General features: G+C 40.1%; 1 protein-coding gene across 1 annotated transcript in view; it reads left to right on the forward strand.

The window, feature by feature from the left end:
• Positions 1-15,356, forward strand: part of ORC5 (origin recognition complex subunit 5) — a 166,873-nt gene that overhangs the window by 71,620 nt on the left and 79,897 nt on the right. The window contains exon 12 of the mRNA XM_019509451.1: positions 7,606-7,716. Within this exon, the coding sequence (XP_019364996.1) occupies positions 7,606-7,716 (111 nt within the window). The remainder of the gene's footprint in view (positions 1-7,605; positions 7,717-15,356) is intronic.

Consider the following 15,356-nt stretch of genomic DNA (forward strand, 5'->3'; position numbering starts at 1 on the left):
GAGTACCCTGGGGTGTAGATTGTCAGGGCTGGCTGACTTGAAGGTATCCAGCCTCTCAAGGTGTTCCTTCACAAGGTCAGCATTGATGGAGGGCAGGAGATCTCTCCCTCACCCAGACCTCTCTGTCCCGTAGTGGGCATGGGACTGATGAAACACTGACATAAAGGACCCGTTTAATAGGTTGGCTTTTCCTGGGCGTCAGTTGTCCCATCTGGTTTAGCAGGGGTCAGATGTTGCCCTTGCTTTTCCTCCGGCTCCCCACATATCTGAAAAAGGACTTTTTATTGTCCTTGATACTCGAAGCTAGTTGCTAAAAGCAAATCTCTAAATATCATTTTCTAGTCATCAGTGCTTTCAGGCACTAATAGGGATATTGGGATACTCAGTCGGCCTTCCTTTCACACTGAGAATAAGTACCTCAAAGTGTGGCAGGTGAGAAGGAAGGGTGGGTACCCCAACGACCTGGCCTGTGGGCAGGAGTTGAAGGGCCACTATGGGGTGTCACAGCTTCCATCAGAGGTTAGGATCTGCCAATATCCTATCCTCCAGGGTGCTTGCAGTCACTTCCATCTTGGTGTCATATTCAGATTTGATGCATGTTCTGTCTATTCCATCATCCAAATTAATGAAAATAGTGATTAGAATTGCACCAGTTCTAGTCTGGGCAGACTGCTGTGGTTGATGCTCTCCTGGTTTGACAGCAGACCATTGACAGACTTTGAGGGTGATTTTTCTAGACCACTGATGTTCAACCTCCAACCTGTGGAGTCGCATCATTTGGCCCACGGGGCTCCTCATGGGTCCAGAAATTTGGTGGCAGGGAACAGTGGCAATGAATACTGCCACCATTTTCCTGACTTCAAATTTCTAAGACCTGAGGGCCAGGTGACATGGTCTGTTTGCGGGGATGGAACTAAAGTTCAGTCTGGCACGTGGGACTGGGACCATGCACTGGCCCTGCCCCCAGCCCCACATGCTGGATCAGGCCCCAGCTCTGGCTCTGGCAGCAGCCCATTTTGAGCTCTGGCCAGGCCAGGTCCATACCACTCATCTGGTACGAGCTAAAGAGTTGGGCACCACTGTTCTTGTAAGAAAGGTAATGAAATATGATCTAGAATGTCATGTGAGACTGTCAAAAGCCTTGCTAACACCAAGGTATACCACATCAACTTCTCCCCCTTTATCTGCAAAGCTGGTTTCTCTGTCAGAAGAAAATTAGATTGGTTTGATGCAATCTGTTCTTGACAAACCCATGCTTTTTTTTATCTCGTTATCTTCTAGGTGCTTACAAATAGATTGCTTAATAATTTGTTCCAGAATCTTTCTGGAGATTAAAGTGAGGCTGACTGGTTTATGATTCTCCCTCCTAATATATTTACAGAATAAATTCTTGTTGCCTTTTATATCTCCTGCTAATTGAGACTCCGTTTGTACCTTTGCCTTTCTAATTTTTGTCCCCACATCCTTGTGATGTTCTTTTATACTTATCCATTGTTGTGGATGTTTTTGCCATGTTTTGTAAATTCCTTTTTTGATTTTTAGGTTATGAGATTTCCAGTGCAATCAAAATGGTCTCTGCTATGCTTCCTCTTTTTCTTCGGCATAGGAATAGTTTGCTGTTGCTCCGTTAGTGTAGTCTCTTTCAATAGCTGCCAGCTGTCCTGCACTTCTTTATCCCATATCTCATCTTCCCAAGGTACCCTTCCTATTAGTTTGTTGAGTTTGTTGAAATCTGCTTTACTTAAAGTCCATTATCCTCCTATGTTGTTTAAAACAGTATGTAATAGATCATACTGATTCTGAAATTCTGGAGAAAAGATCACATTCTTATTTATTTCTGTCCATATTGGATTCAATAGATTTATCCACGAGAAACTGTTGGTAGTAAATACATCTGGACATTCAAATATCAGGGTTCCTTCAAAATAGAATGTGAATAATAGATACATTTGTGGAATTACTGTAATGTAGCTGTGCAATTCTCTGCAGTGTTCTGGGCTAAACATGAATGTTAGCTAAATGGGGGACATGTTTATGTACCATAGGTTTATTGACAAAACCTACACTGGTTATACAAATGAGATGTTAGGGAATCAGAAAAATATACAAGTAATTTTAGAACTAGAGGGGTAGGAAAGGGACTCTGCAATCACTGTTAGTACCTATACAGCCTCCATGGGCTCTGGCTGAGGGAATTATACTGAAATGATCTTTCAGTAAAAGTGGTTTTAATAACATTTTGTTACTCTGTTTCTATATATTCTTCACACCAGTTTTTTTTAGCTACGAGATAACATTGGTGACACCTCCTGGATTCTAGAAACCTATAACGTCTTTTGGAAATGCCTTTACTTTACAGAGGAGGTGAATGTTGCATTTTACTGATAACTAGCACTGCAAAAGTGCTGATGTTGTGATTGAGATATGTCCTTCCCCAAAATGATTTAGAAACCAGCCTTCTTTCTGAAATCCTCCTTTAATCCTATCCATACTGGCAGTAAAAATAAATCGATGTACTCTGCTAAAAGTGAAGTTGAATGTCAAAGTATAGAAAGTGTGATGCCAACTTAAATAGAAACAATGCTTCTCACATCATAACTTTGTTAGTTTATATGATAAATGGATCTGAATACTGTGGACAACCCTGACTGCAGAGGACAAAAGTTGACAGTTACTGAATTTCTTGCGAACAACTTTTATTTTACTATTTTTTATTTGTCTAGATAGCAGTTTATCTTTGTTTCTTCTGTTGAATTGAATTTTATATATACTAATAGTCTGTAATGTTTAAGATATCTACATGGAAGCTATTTAAAATGTAAAGACTCATCTGGTGTGACTTTGGTTTTTGTTTCTTAGTATTTTTACTGTAAAATTAAATCATATCATGTTAGCAACAAATATGATTTCTAAATGGAAGCTTATATAAGTTTTTACAGTGTTCTAATGATCATTAAAAAATCATAATCTGAGTTATAGGTACCTTTTTCATTAAGGGCTCTTGGAAGCCACTGTGCTACGTGAAGTGGACATAGTCATGGAGGATGCTGATGTAAGAAAACTCCCCAAAAACGGTACTTTACCTTAAACTCGGTGTGTCCCCACACCGAACCCAGCGCGTGCCTGGAAGAGGCATTGCATTAGTTCAACCCAGCTTGCCCAACGTCTGTGTAAATTGGGTGCTTCAGTGGGGTTTTTTTGGTGCTTTTATTTAATAGCTAATTGAATCAGCTTCAGATGGAAGCACCAAAAAACCCATCCGAAGCTCACAATCTATGCAGACACTATGGAGCCAGGTCGAACTAGTGTGCTGTCTCTTCCAGTAAAGCTTTTTTTTTTTTTCTTTCACATCTGTCAGCAGCCATAGATCTTTCCAGTGTATAGAACAGTAAATTACCTGTTCCCATTTCTATCTTCTTTAATGAAACGTTCTGGTTCCTTGGTGGTTTGAGAGCAAGTTTGGTAACATTTCAGATTGTGATAATTTATCTAACACCAATAAAGTGACAGAGGTGAATTAAGGCTAGACAAATTAAAAACTAGCCCAAAGCCCACTATGTTTTTATGAGAGATGAGTTACTTCATATATTCTTTTCTTTGTAGGCTTTCTTAACAAGGTTGTGAAAAATTTCAAGGTAGTCCCCTTTATTAGGAAAGAAGAAAATAAAAGCTGTCTAAAAGCATAAAAAAAAGGGGGAAGAGGTAGGACAACTTGATCAGAGAGAGAGTAGCTACTGAATGGAAATTAGCTGTCACTGAAAGCTGACAAGGAGAGTGGTAGAGTAGTGAACTGCCAGGTTTTTGGCATGTTAGAATCTAGAAGTTCTAAGTGTTAAGTGAAGGGAATTTACCAAATACCTTTCACAGACGAACCTATGAACTTCAGTTCATCAACTTACTGGATACAAAAAATCATGGACTAAATATAGACATTTGGATTTATGACACATTATAACCTGCCTAACATTTGACTCCCCAGGTTAACCCTCTACTTTTTACCAGCTATTCTCATTCCTTCTCCTTCCCACCCTCTTGTCTCCCATCTTTTGACTACAACTACATTAATTCCCCCTCCCTCCAACACCACCTGTCTCTCACCTACTGACGTCTTCAATTTACCTTTTAACTGAGTGACTTGCTTGCATATATAGTGACCTCTACCTGCTTTACCACTCCATCCAGGAAGAGCATAGACCACCTGCAGACCCTTCTTTGGCCTGATGGAAGGGTGTTTGTGCCTGAAAGCTTGCTGAGACGAATTTTTCCAACTATTTGAGTTGGTGTAATAAGAGATATCGGATTTACCCAAATAACCTTTTCTGCCTATGTCCTTAGATCAACATGGCTACAACCTACACCCCTGAAGCATTAAGCAAAGCACATGCTTTATGTTGTTCCCTAGAAAGACTTAACTCTTTTTTCATGAAACGTTTGCATACGTCTTCAACATTTTACTTTGAGAAAGTGAAAACTGATCGTATACTGCAAGTGGTTAGATTGTATCTAGTTATGAATCTCCATTTGTGCCCATATCCTGTGTATGAACAAGTTGTTAGAGTTTAGGTCTGCAAAAACCTAATAATCTAAATTGCTTTTTGTATACAGTTGTGGTAATTCTGTGCTTGGTGTAGGTTCAAAAATGCTTGCGCCCTTTTTTCTACGTCTGCATAGATTTCCATTATTTTTGTGAAAACGTGGTGTTATGTCTGCTGCATTGGTGGCTTCAAAGGGGTAAGTTTGCGTCTCAATGTCCAATCACAAAAAAGGTTATCTCTGCATCTTTATTAATCAAGTGAGTCTTCTGTGGTCTGGTAGGAAAAGTGGAATTGAAAACTGAAAAATTGCTGCTTTGTGCTGCCTCCTGGACAGCACCCCTCAAATAGGTACTTCGGGCTGGAATAGTAGCATAGGTAATATTCTCCCCAGTAGGGCTAGTGAGATAATAGTTTAGTTTTAAAAAATTATTCTTCATGCTTCTTTTAATGAGGCACAATTACAGCTCCCAGATACTTAGAATAAATTTCTTTAGAATGTAGTAAGAAGGTTTATAATTCAGGGCATTTAAAATATCTCTGCAGTTGCTGCCATATGAATTTACTCAATCTCTAATTGTTTTATAGCAGACTTAAAAAAATAAAAGTTAATTGTTGAGATGGGCTCTGTCCTGGAACACTGATAAATTTTCATTAGTCTTTATTTTTAATTAAGACCACCCAAACAAATATCAGAGCACCTTTAACTAACTGCTTCTTTTGTCTGGCATGTATGCCATTTTTCCTATCTAGAATATTGTAGCAATTTCATAGGAACAAGGTTTTTCTTCTTTTCCCCACCCCCCTTGTATACTTGCTGCCAACTTCACCGTTGCACTAGGTAATTCGTACCTTTTTCATTCAGAAATCTAGAGGGTATTGCACATTCTTGAGTACATTCCTAATTTTAGAAAATCCTAAATACTTATGGTCTCTTGGAGTTAGTTTTGGAGCAAAACTTTATAGCTGATTTCAGCATTGTTCTCAGTTTATTTCCAGATTCTGCAAGTAATTCTACCCCCCAGGAGAATTCAAAGGTTTTGATGCAATGTAGGGGAAGCAATTACAAAGCTCCTGTGACTTTTCTTTATTGGAAGAAGTTAAAGTAAAAGCAGTTTTACTGACTTTATGCAAGTCCATTAAGTGAGCTGGACTATGTTGCAAGAAAACAGTTCTAACAATTCTGACTTCAGTAGCATCCAAAACTAAAAGGATGTTTTTTATAGTAGTTTGAGAAAATACACATAGCAAGACGGTCTTATTCTCATTCTCATAGTATAGATCGGGGTGTCAAACTTGCTTTGTGCCCTGAGCCAGATCCAGACTGCTGGGCTTTCTTGTGGACTGGATCCAGTCCAGGGCACACGGCGGCTCTGGCCCAGGGCACAGCCACAGTGGTAGCTCTAGGTCTGGCCTGGGCCTTGCAGCGGCTCTGGTATGGGGTCAGCAGTGAAGGAGATAAGGCAAGTGCATGGGCCAAATAACTGCTTGCTACAATGGTGGCAACAGTGATAGAACAAACGGCTGCAGGGCAACAAGGACTGTATCGGTGGCCTGCAACAGGTCGCTTACCTTTGGAAATGCCCCCAGCTTCCAGTTGCCTGGGAGGCCAGATAAAGTAGCTTTGCAGGGTGTATTTTTGAAACCTGTGGAATAGATTATATCCTGAGTGTAGGCAATAAATCAAAAACAGAACCTGTACTCTGGAGAATTTGTTAACTTGTGTGTTTTGTTTTAAGGCAAGCTAGCCATAGACACCCTTTTGGATTTGAGGAGAGGAAGGATAATCCTGTGTCTGAAGCATCGAATTGGGAGCCTACCTGCTTTCAGATTTAGGCTTTGTCACTGGCCATGTGTATAGATGTGGTTAAGTCACTTTTTCTGTGCTCTGTTTACCATTGCAATCCTCTCACCTGCTGCGAAGGGGCTGCTAACATGTCTTGGAGATGCTCTGATACATATTCCGCTACCTCATTGCCTTATCCGAGACCATTAGACAAAACAGTCTAGAGTACTTCAATAATGAACCAAACTGATGGGTACTTCCTGCAAAACTCACTAACAGCTAATGGAAAATTTAAGGAACCTATATTTTTTCCTGGAGGAAAAATGTTATTTTCTGGGTCTCCCTTTTCTGCTTCTTTTTTAAAGTAACCATCCTTGCCAGAATCCAGGAGGTTTTTTTAGGAGTGCAGATGGGTACCTATACACGCGTTTCAACACATTCTAATTAGAACGTGTTGGAGCAGACTTGATTAATCAATAGACTTAGACAAGCTTTTGAATGCAGTGATCATTATGTATCTGCTGGTTATTCTTCTTTTCAAGTCCAACTGTTGTTTGTGACAGGAGTTCTTACTCGGCTCAAGTAAAGAGTCAGGGGCAAGTACAGAAGTTATTGTTGAACATATTCCTTAATTCAGATACATTTTATTTAACTTTGTCAATTGTGTTAATTTTATTCAGACCTAGAACAGCTTATGGGACAAGATACTACTTAAGTTGAGCAGTAATGATAGGCTATACCATTTATGAGTAAAAGAACATCTTGGCAGGAGGAATGTAGGGAAAGGGAAGCACAAGTGCTTCAGCTAAAGAAATGTGACAAAATGACAATACAGGATGTGTTAAAAAGCTTAGCCCACATTACTAATAAATAATAAAATAATTTGAGAATGCTATTTACATCTGAAGATTACCAGGAAATATAGTCCACCAACTTCTGTCCTGAGGTTGGACTGGATCATTTAAAAGATATATTTCTTCTCTCAATTCCATGATACAGAGTGTAGGTTTGGTGCAAAGCATTCTGTTATGCCCAAATGTTCTTATTTATTATGCATAGAGCATTTTGGACACTTGCCAGGTTAAATGGAGCTCTATGGGGTGTAACTTTATAAGGAGTTGATTGTCTCTCTCCAGTATTTTGTAAGGTATAAATTGGCTTTTGGAAAGGACACAGTAAATACATTGCCATCTAGAGACTAAACGGTATAATATATAATATCCAATGACACTGTGCTTCAGAAAAATCTGCTTAATTGAACTCTTTCTTTTTTTGCCTCTATTGCAGACCAGCAATCACCTACTTGGGCCAAAGCCATTCCCTCTGGACAGACTGTTAGCAATATTATATAGTATTGTGGACAAGAGAGTTGTGCCGACTGGAAATATATTTTCCCAGGTGAGTGCAGTTTTACTAGTATTTTTTTCCCTTAAAATTTCTGAAAGGGTTTTACTACATTCTTTTAAAGTAATTATAGGTGTAGGTTTTTTTGACTTTGTAGTATAAGTAATGGTCTGGTAAAAAGTGCATTGTGGCTTATGTTGAGAAATAACCTATATCAGCAATTTAAACCTAAGATTCAGTGTAATTTGTTCTTTGTTTCTTAAGAAATTTTATTGGATATGTGTAATGCCCTGAAACATTTTAATTCTTCACTTTGGCCCTGATTGTGGAATATTATATGTGTTGGTGGTTCCCTCTTCTCATAGAAACCCTACTGGAGTCAGTCAGACAAGTAACTTGCTGAAGGACAAGCACATGCAAAAGCATTTGCAGATCTAGCCCAAATTAAGGCATTTGGTACTGAATTATAGTAATTGGTCATAGTTAACAAAAGGTACTGGGAAGTTTATTGTGCGAGGTCCTGAAAGCTGTTTCGTTTTTTTTGGTAGGGTCCTTTTTGATCGGGATCTTGTTGATTATCTTTTTCATATGCTGTCTTAGCTATTTGTTTCAACTAATCTTGTACAAAATCATAAATGCTGCACAAAATAATGTTTCACTAGATGGCAGCACAGCTACAGTGTTTGTGAGAAAAAGTAAATCCAGGGTTTTTGCTAGCATTAGATTTGTTAAGTGTCATAGAACTCCACTGCTGAGTTGAGCCTAGCTTCCTATTATCAATCTGATTTTTGTCTCCTAAACTTTGAGAATCCCTATAAACTTCCAATACTTTTCTGCTGTCCCCTTTTGCTTTGAAGTTCTCTTTTTAACATTTGCTTTCAATACCTGGTTCTCCTTATGCTTTTTAGGTCTTGGATTCATAGAATCATAGAAAATGAGGGTTGGAGGGGACCTCAGGAGGTCATCTAATCCAACCTTCTGCTCAAAGCAGGACCGTCCCCAGCTAGATCATCCCAGCCAGAGCTTTGTCTAGCTGGGTTTTGAAAACCTCCAAGGATGCAGCTTCCACCACCTTTCTGGGTAACCTGTTCCAGTGTTTTACTACCCTCCTAGTGAGAAATTCTTTCTAATACCCAGCCTAAACTTCCCTTGCTGCAACTTGAGATGGTTGCTCCTTGTTCTGTCATCTGCCACTGCTGAGAACAGTCTAGCTTCATCCTCTTTTGAATCCCTCTTAAGGTAGTTGAAGGCTGCTATTAAATCCCCTCTGTTCCTTCAGTCTTTCTTCATAAGTCATGCCCTCACCATTTTTGTTGCCCTCCGCTGGACCCTCTCCAAGTTGTCCACATCCTTTCTGTAGTTGAGGGTGAAAGGGGGCCAAAACTGAAGACAGCATTCCACATATGGCCTCACCAGTGCTGAATAGAGGGGAATAATTACTTCTCTCGACATACTGGCAACACACCTGCCAATGCAGCCCAGGATGCTGTTAGGCTTCTGGGCAACAAGGGCACATTGCTAGCTTATATTCAGCTCATTGTCCACTATAACCTGGATTCACCCAGGGTTTATCTCTGAAGAGATAAATTCTGATATATTTAGATTCAACCTCCTCTCAAAGTGGCAGAAACTTTGTTGGTATGGAAACATACAATTAAGAAATCTAAGGACTTCCCCACTGCTGATTAAATCCTTCATCAGGATCCTGTTATCTGATTTTCAGCTTTCACACAAGCTTACAAAATTTTCAGCAAATATAATTGGGCATGGTAAAAAAAACCTCCCAAATCCTAGGTCAGCCAAGGATTCCTGCTCTGGATCAGCTCAGAAGTCTGTGTAGTCCAGTATAGATTTGTCATCATTGCCCGGTACCAGCTGCTTTAGAAGTGTAAAAAATCATGTAGTTATGGGACAGACTGCCCTCAGGGGAAGTTTCCTCTTAGCCTTCCTTAAATTGGAATTTAAGACCTGAAGGATTAAATTATTGGAAAGACTTTATATCAATAGATTAGATTTCTAATTCTCCGATTCTTACTATTTAGAAGCAGCCATTTTTGAAGTAAGGGGACTTATGAGGAGGATCACAGGCCCTACAGCAATTCAGTTATCACATGTAGGCTCAGACCAGAAGCAGTCTTGTCTGAATGACCACAAGCTACCTGGCAGCTGGGTCAAGAGCTGCAAGGGGAGCATCATGGCCCGTGAAGAGATTGGAAGCCACTGGTTTAGAACATTGTATTTTTGCTTGTTCCAGGTTGCAAGCTATATTTGGGTGACTGACATAATTCAGGCAATTTTAAATTGAGGAGACAACAAGTTGCAGTTTAAGTGATGAGGTATAGCTATGATTCTCCTTAATTTGTGTCACAGGGTGTTAGTTTTTTTGATGGAAAACATTGCATTATAGAAAATGTGATTTTTTGAGATTCAAATGATTATGTATCAAAATGCTGTAATTAGCAATATCGGATTATAAAATGCTTCATGCACAATTTGTGTAACTAGCTTCCCCTCCCTACCTTCTCTGTAGCAAATTTTGTTACAGGATACAGGTTTCTACAACACACTTCATGCTGGTTCAGAATGTACAGTAGGTGGCAATGTTGTCAAGTAATACCTTTTAATAGTTTGGATTTTTCTCCCAATGTAGATTAGTTTTTTAAAAGCTACAGTGAACAGCAAGGTTTGTAGAAGCCCAAGTGTCCCATTATCACAAAAGATTATAACCAGATGATCTTTATTTCAAAAGAAGATGGACTGTTGCAAGAAAAGATTGTTGATCAACAATGACTTTGAATTTTATGGATTTTCTCCATTAGCGATATTTTTGTTTCAGTTAAAAAGAAACATAGAAATTAACTTGAAATAATAAAAAATCATGTTAACTACTTTAATTATGGGGTTTAAAAGTAGAGTTTTTACATTTTACCTGGTATATTGTTAGTCTCTTAGTAACTGTTTTCTCAAACTTAAATTAAGCCTTGTGGATTTTTATAAATCTATATTTTCTGGGTCTTTTGCAACTCCTTAAACTGGTGGATAAAACTTTGTCCAGTCTACGTGTGAGAAGCTAACTTTGAATAAACTATGCTGTACAACTTTTAAAAAAGCTTTCATTAAAGTAATTTTTGGCTTTTTTATTGATTTTTAGCAGTGAGTTTATATTATGTGTGCTATATGATGTGCTGTGTGGTCTTTAGATCAAAAAGCTACATACATGAATAATGTGTTATATTTAAGTAAAGTCTCACCATCATTTCTCATAGTGAACCGTATTAGCTTTACAGTTGATTAAATTTCATCAACTAAGAGAGTTAATAACCACTAAAAGCTGCTCTAAGATCAAGAGTGTCATTGACAATGTCTTGATTTCTCATTTTTGTGTGCAGTTTCTATCCACACAGAAATTCCTGTCATTAACTTTTCGAATTGAGTCTTATCCATCAATAAATGATGAGTAGATCCACAGATTTTTAATTTTTTGTTAATGCCAAGATTTATTAAACCATTTTGGTTTTTTACCATGTAGACCTCCAGTGTGTAATCTAAAGCTTCATTTAACTTTTGCCTTTTAATGTTAGTCATAGTCCTTAATAAATGGGCTTGGTTTTAGTCATATGAAAAGTTAATGTGTTCCTTTTGTATTAGCATGATCATTATGGTTTATAAGACATATGGGGCTAAGCTTTCCTGGTACAGCTCCATAAGAATGAGTTATATATCTCCAGGAATGAATTTGTCCCATTCATTTTCTTATTTCCTTCCTCATTAGCATGTAAGAATAGCATACAAAATAAAATGTACAACTTAAACTTCCCTAAATGAAATTTGTCTTAATTACCATTTTAAATGTTGAGACTCATTTTACTGCTATAATTTCAAACATAGTTTCATGAAATAAATATATTTCTTAGGAAATACATTTAATGATGTTTTATTTAAGAGGAAACTAAAGTGACTTTTCTTTCTCTCATCACATAATTTTGTGTTTGTGAAGGGTTTATGTTCAATTGAAAGTTTTAGATGATCTTTCTCTGCCTGAATTTGTATTAGCTTTCTAGATTCTTCTAATGGGTCCTAGGTAATATATTTTTTTGGAATATATTTTGTATTGTTTTTAGCTCGTCTTTCTGGGTTGCATTAAGTGTTGCTGAGTTCATCTTTTACAAGGAGGTAACATACTCAGAACTTCAGAGATGGAGGAAGGGCAGGTAAAAAGTTGGTTCCTAAATCCCAACAAGAGTTCCACTATATGGGAGTACATATGCACTCTCTGCATACATTTAATTCTGGCTTTGCTTGAGGGATCAGAATTTTATTTTTAAGGTGATCAGCATATAAGGAGACATCTAGTTCTTTATTTTCTTATTTCATATTGTAAACCATGACAATTATTAATAGATATCAAACCTCACATGAATTTCTGTATAAAATCTCTGTCTCTTGCTTGCACGCATGAGCGTTCTCTCTCTCTCTCTCTCTCTCTCTCTCTCTCTCTCTCAACTTCTCCACCTTCAGAAATCATCCTCCTACCCCCAGCACCAAATACTGTTATTCAGGCTTCATCTCTCCTCTTGGTTATTGCAGCTTTCTTTACTCCTCACCCCAATCATTTTCAGGTCCACCCAGAATACTCCTGCTAAGGTCATTTCTAGGGGTGCACCGATAACTATTTTCTTGGCTGATACCAATAACTGATGATTAACCAACCATACCAGCTGATGCCGATATAAAAAACAATATTTAGTAATAGTGCAAGGCATTTTAAACTACTGACATAAACCTTTTTGTTTGTTTGTTTTGCATTTATAATGCACATATGCACACACGTACCCTGCCTGCTCTGGCTCTCATAGATTCATAGATTGTGGAGTCAGAAGGGACCACAAAGGATCATTGTGTCTGACCCCCTGTCCCAGCAGGAAAGAGGACTGAGGTCAGATGACCTCAGCCAGGTGACTATCAAGCCTCCTCTTGAAGACCTCCAAGTAAGGTGATAGTACCACCTCTCTTGGAAGCCCATTCCAGATTCTGGCCACCCTTACTGTAAAAAATGTCTTCCTAATGTCTAACCTGAATCTACTCTCCACTAATTTGCACCTATTACTAGTTGCTCCTAGGGATGCTCTGGTAAATAGTGCATCTCCAATTTCCTGTTGTCTTCCCTTGAGAAACTTATAGACAGCTACAAGGTCTCCCCTCAGACGTCTATTGTGAAGGCTGAAGAGATCCAGATCTCCCAACCTCCCCTCATAGGGTCTTTTACAAAGGCCACTAATCATGCGAGTGGCCCTCTTCTGAACCCTCTCTAGATTTTCTGTGTCTTGAAGTGCGGTGCCCAAAACTGGACACACTACTCCAACTGTGGCCTGACCAATGATGCATAGAGGGATAGCATCACCTCCCTCAATCTGTTGGTCATGCGTCTGTTAATGCATGACAAAGTGTGATTGGCCTCGTTTATGGCTTTGTTACACTGCTGGCTCGTGTTCATCTTGGAGTCAACTATGACTCCAAGATCCCTGTCAGCTGCTGAGCTGCTGAGGAGGTCATCCCCCAACCTATAGGTGTGCTGGGGATTCCTCCTCCCTAAGTGGAGTACCTTGCATTTATCTTTGTTGAACTGCATCCTATTTTGTTCTGCCTATTGATCCACCTGTCCAGATCGGCCTGTATCTGCTCCCTGCCCTCTGGTGTGTTCACTTTGCCCCATAACTTGATATCATCTGCGAACTTGGAGAGGGTGCTTTCCACACCCTCGTCCAAATTGCTTACAAAGATATTAAATAACACTAGTCCAAGGACGGAACCCTGCGGGACCCCACTGCCCACCTCCTTCCAGGCCAAGAAAGACCTGTCCACCACCACTCTCTGGGTGCAGTCCCTGAGCCAGTTGGCCACCCACCTGACTGTGTAAGTGTCCACTCCACAGTCTTCTAGCTTCCCTGTGGGAATAGGATATGAAACTGTGTCAAAGGCCTTCTTAAAATCCAGGTAGATGACATCAGCCTCAGCTCCTGCGTAAAGGAAGTGTGTGACCTGGTCATAAAAGGCTATAAGGTTTGTCAGGCAGGATCTACTTGTGACAAACCCGTGCTGGTTTCCTTTCAGCATCGTATCCCCTGCTGGGCCTTCACAAGTGCACTCTTTGATTTTTTCCAGTATTGTCCCAAGGATAGAGGTAAGACTGACAGACCTAAAGTTACCTGGCTCATCCCTTCTCCCCTTCTTAACAATGGGCACCACATTGGCCCTTTTCCAATCATCAGGGACCTGGCCGGAGCACCTTGAGTACTCAAACGGCTGTGCCAGTGGGTCAGCTATGACACTGGCCAATTCCTTCAGCACCTGTGGATGGAGGTCATCTGGGCCGGCTGACTTGTACCCATCCAGCCCTTCCAAGTGCTCCTTAACTAAGTCAGCACTAACTGTTAACAGTCTGGTGCCTTTTGGACATCTGTCTACGTTCAAGGTGGGGGCATTGTCTTGATCAGTACTTAGGAATACTGAAGCAAAGAACTCATTGAAGAGCTCTGCCTTTTCCCTTGCGTCAACCCCCAACTGTCCTGATTTGTTCTGCAGGGGCCCTATGTTACTCTGTGCCTTCCTTTTGCTCGCTGTGTATCTGTAGACTTTTTATTGTCCTTAATTGTTGTAGCCGGCCTAAGCTCCAGTCCTGCCTTGGCCTGCCTAACTGATTCCCTGCAATAGTGCGCCAGGGAGGTGGATTCCTCCTTGGTGGCTGCTCCCTGCTTCCACTGCCTATAAATCTCTTTCTTTTCCTCCAGTCTTCCCTGTTCAGCCAAGGGAGCCGCATGCCATGGGGCTGGGTGGGCACTGTGTCTCCACATGTGGCTTTCTGCTGGAGTGCTGGAAGCCCCATGTGGAGGTACGCAGCCAGCTGGCCGGCCTGGCCCAATGGTGTGCAGCTCCTACCTTCGGTTCTGCAAGTCCCACATGTTGGCACTAAGCCAGCCTGGCCTAGGTCAAAGGCATGTGCCAGTGGGCTGCCCGGACTGGCTCCATGCCTCAGTCGCATGCCACTGCACTCGGTGTCTCCACATGGGCCCTGCAGCTGGAGTGCTGGGAGCCCCGTGGAGGTAGAGGCACAGAGCTCACCTGGATTAAATTATGTAGAATTATGCAATTATGTGAGGGCCTACATTTTATACACATAATTGTGTAATTCCCCGGAGTGTAATATTGGGCATTTGTGTATAGACTAGTGTCAGAAAAGCTAGACCTATATAAATGTCTTGTATACTCCCATCATCAGTTGTTTTCTGGTATTGTTTCTGCAATGTCAACCATTTCATAAATCAGGCTTGCAATATAAGAAGCCTTCTGCAATTAATTTGTTTAGTGTTTCTGGTGCATTTGATATTGATACCTACAAAAGCAACTACATTTCCATAGGACTACCACAAACATTACTCATTCAGTGAATACAACTACAGTTATGGCTTTATTTGGGACTTAACTTGAAGCACGAATCTTCCAATGTGGCAAAGCAATAGACATAATTCCAAATACAATATGCCAGAGAAGTTGAGCATATATTTTACATTTACAGCTATACCACTATGTTAAGCAGTAATCTAATAAGACTCCAAAAAACTACGTTTGATGTGCTTTCAGCTGCAGGGAGCCAAAGGGTCAGAGTTTGCGTAAGCACCAAACTGTCCCCTTCAGGA

The sequence above is a fragment of the Gavialis gangeticus genome, unplaced genomic scaffold (assembly GCF_001723915.1).
Source record: "Gavialis gangeticus isolate Ggan-Ray unplaced genomic scaffold, GavGan_comp1, whole genome shotgun sequence".
NCBI classification, from domain to species: domain Eukaryota; kingdom Metazoa; phylum Chordata; order Crocodylia; family Gavialidae; genus Gavialis; species Gavialis gangeticus.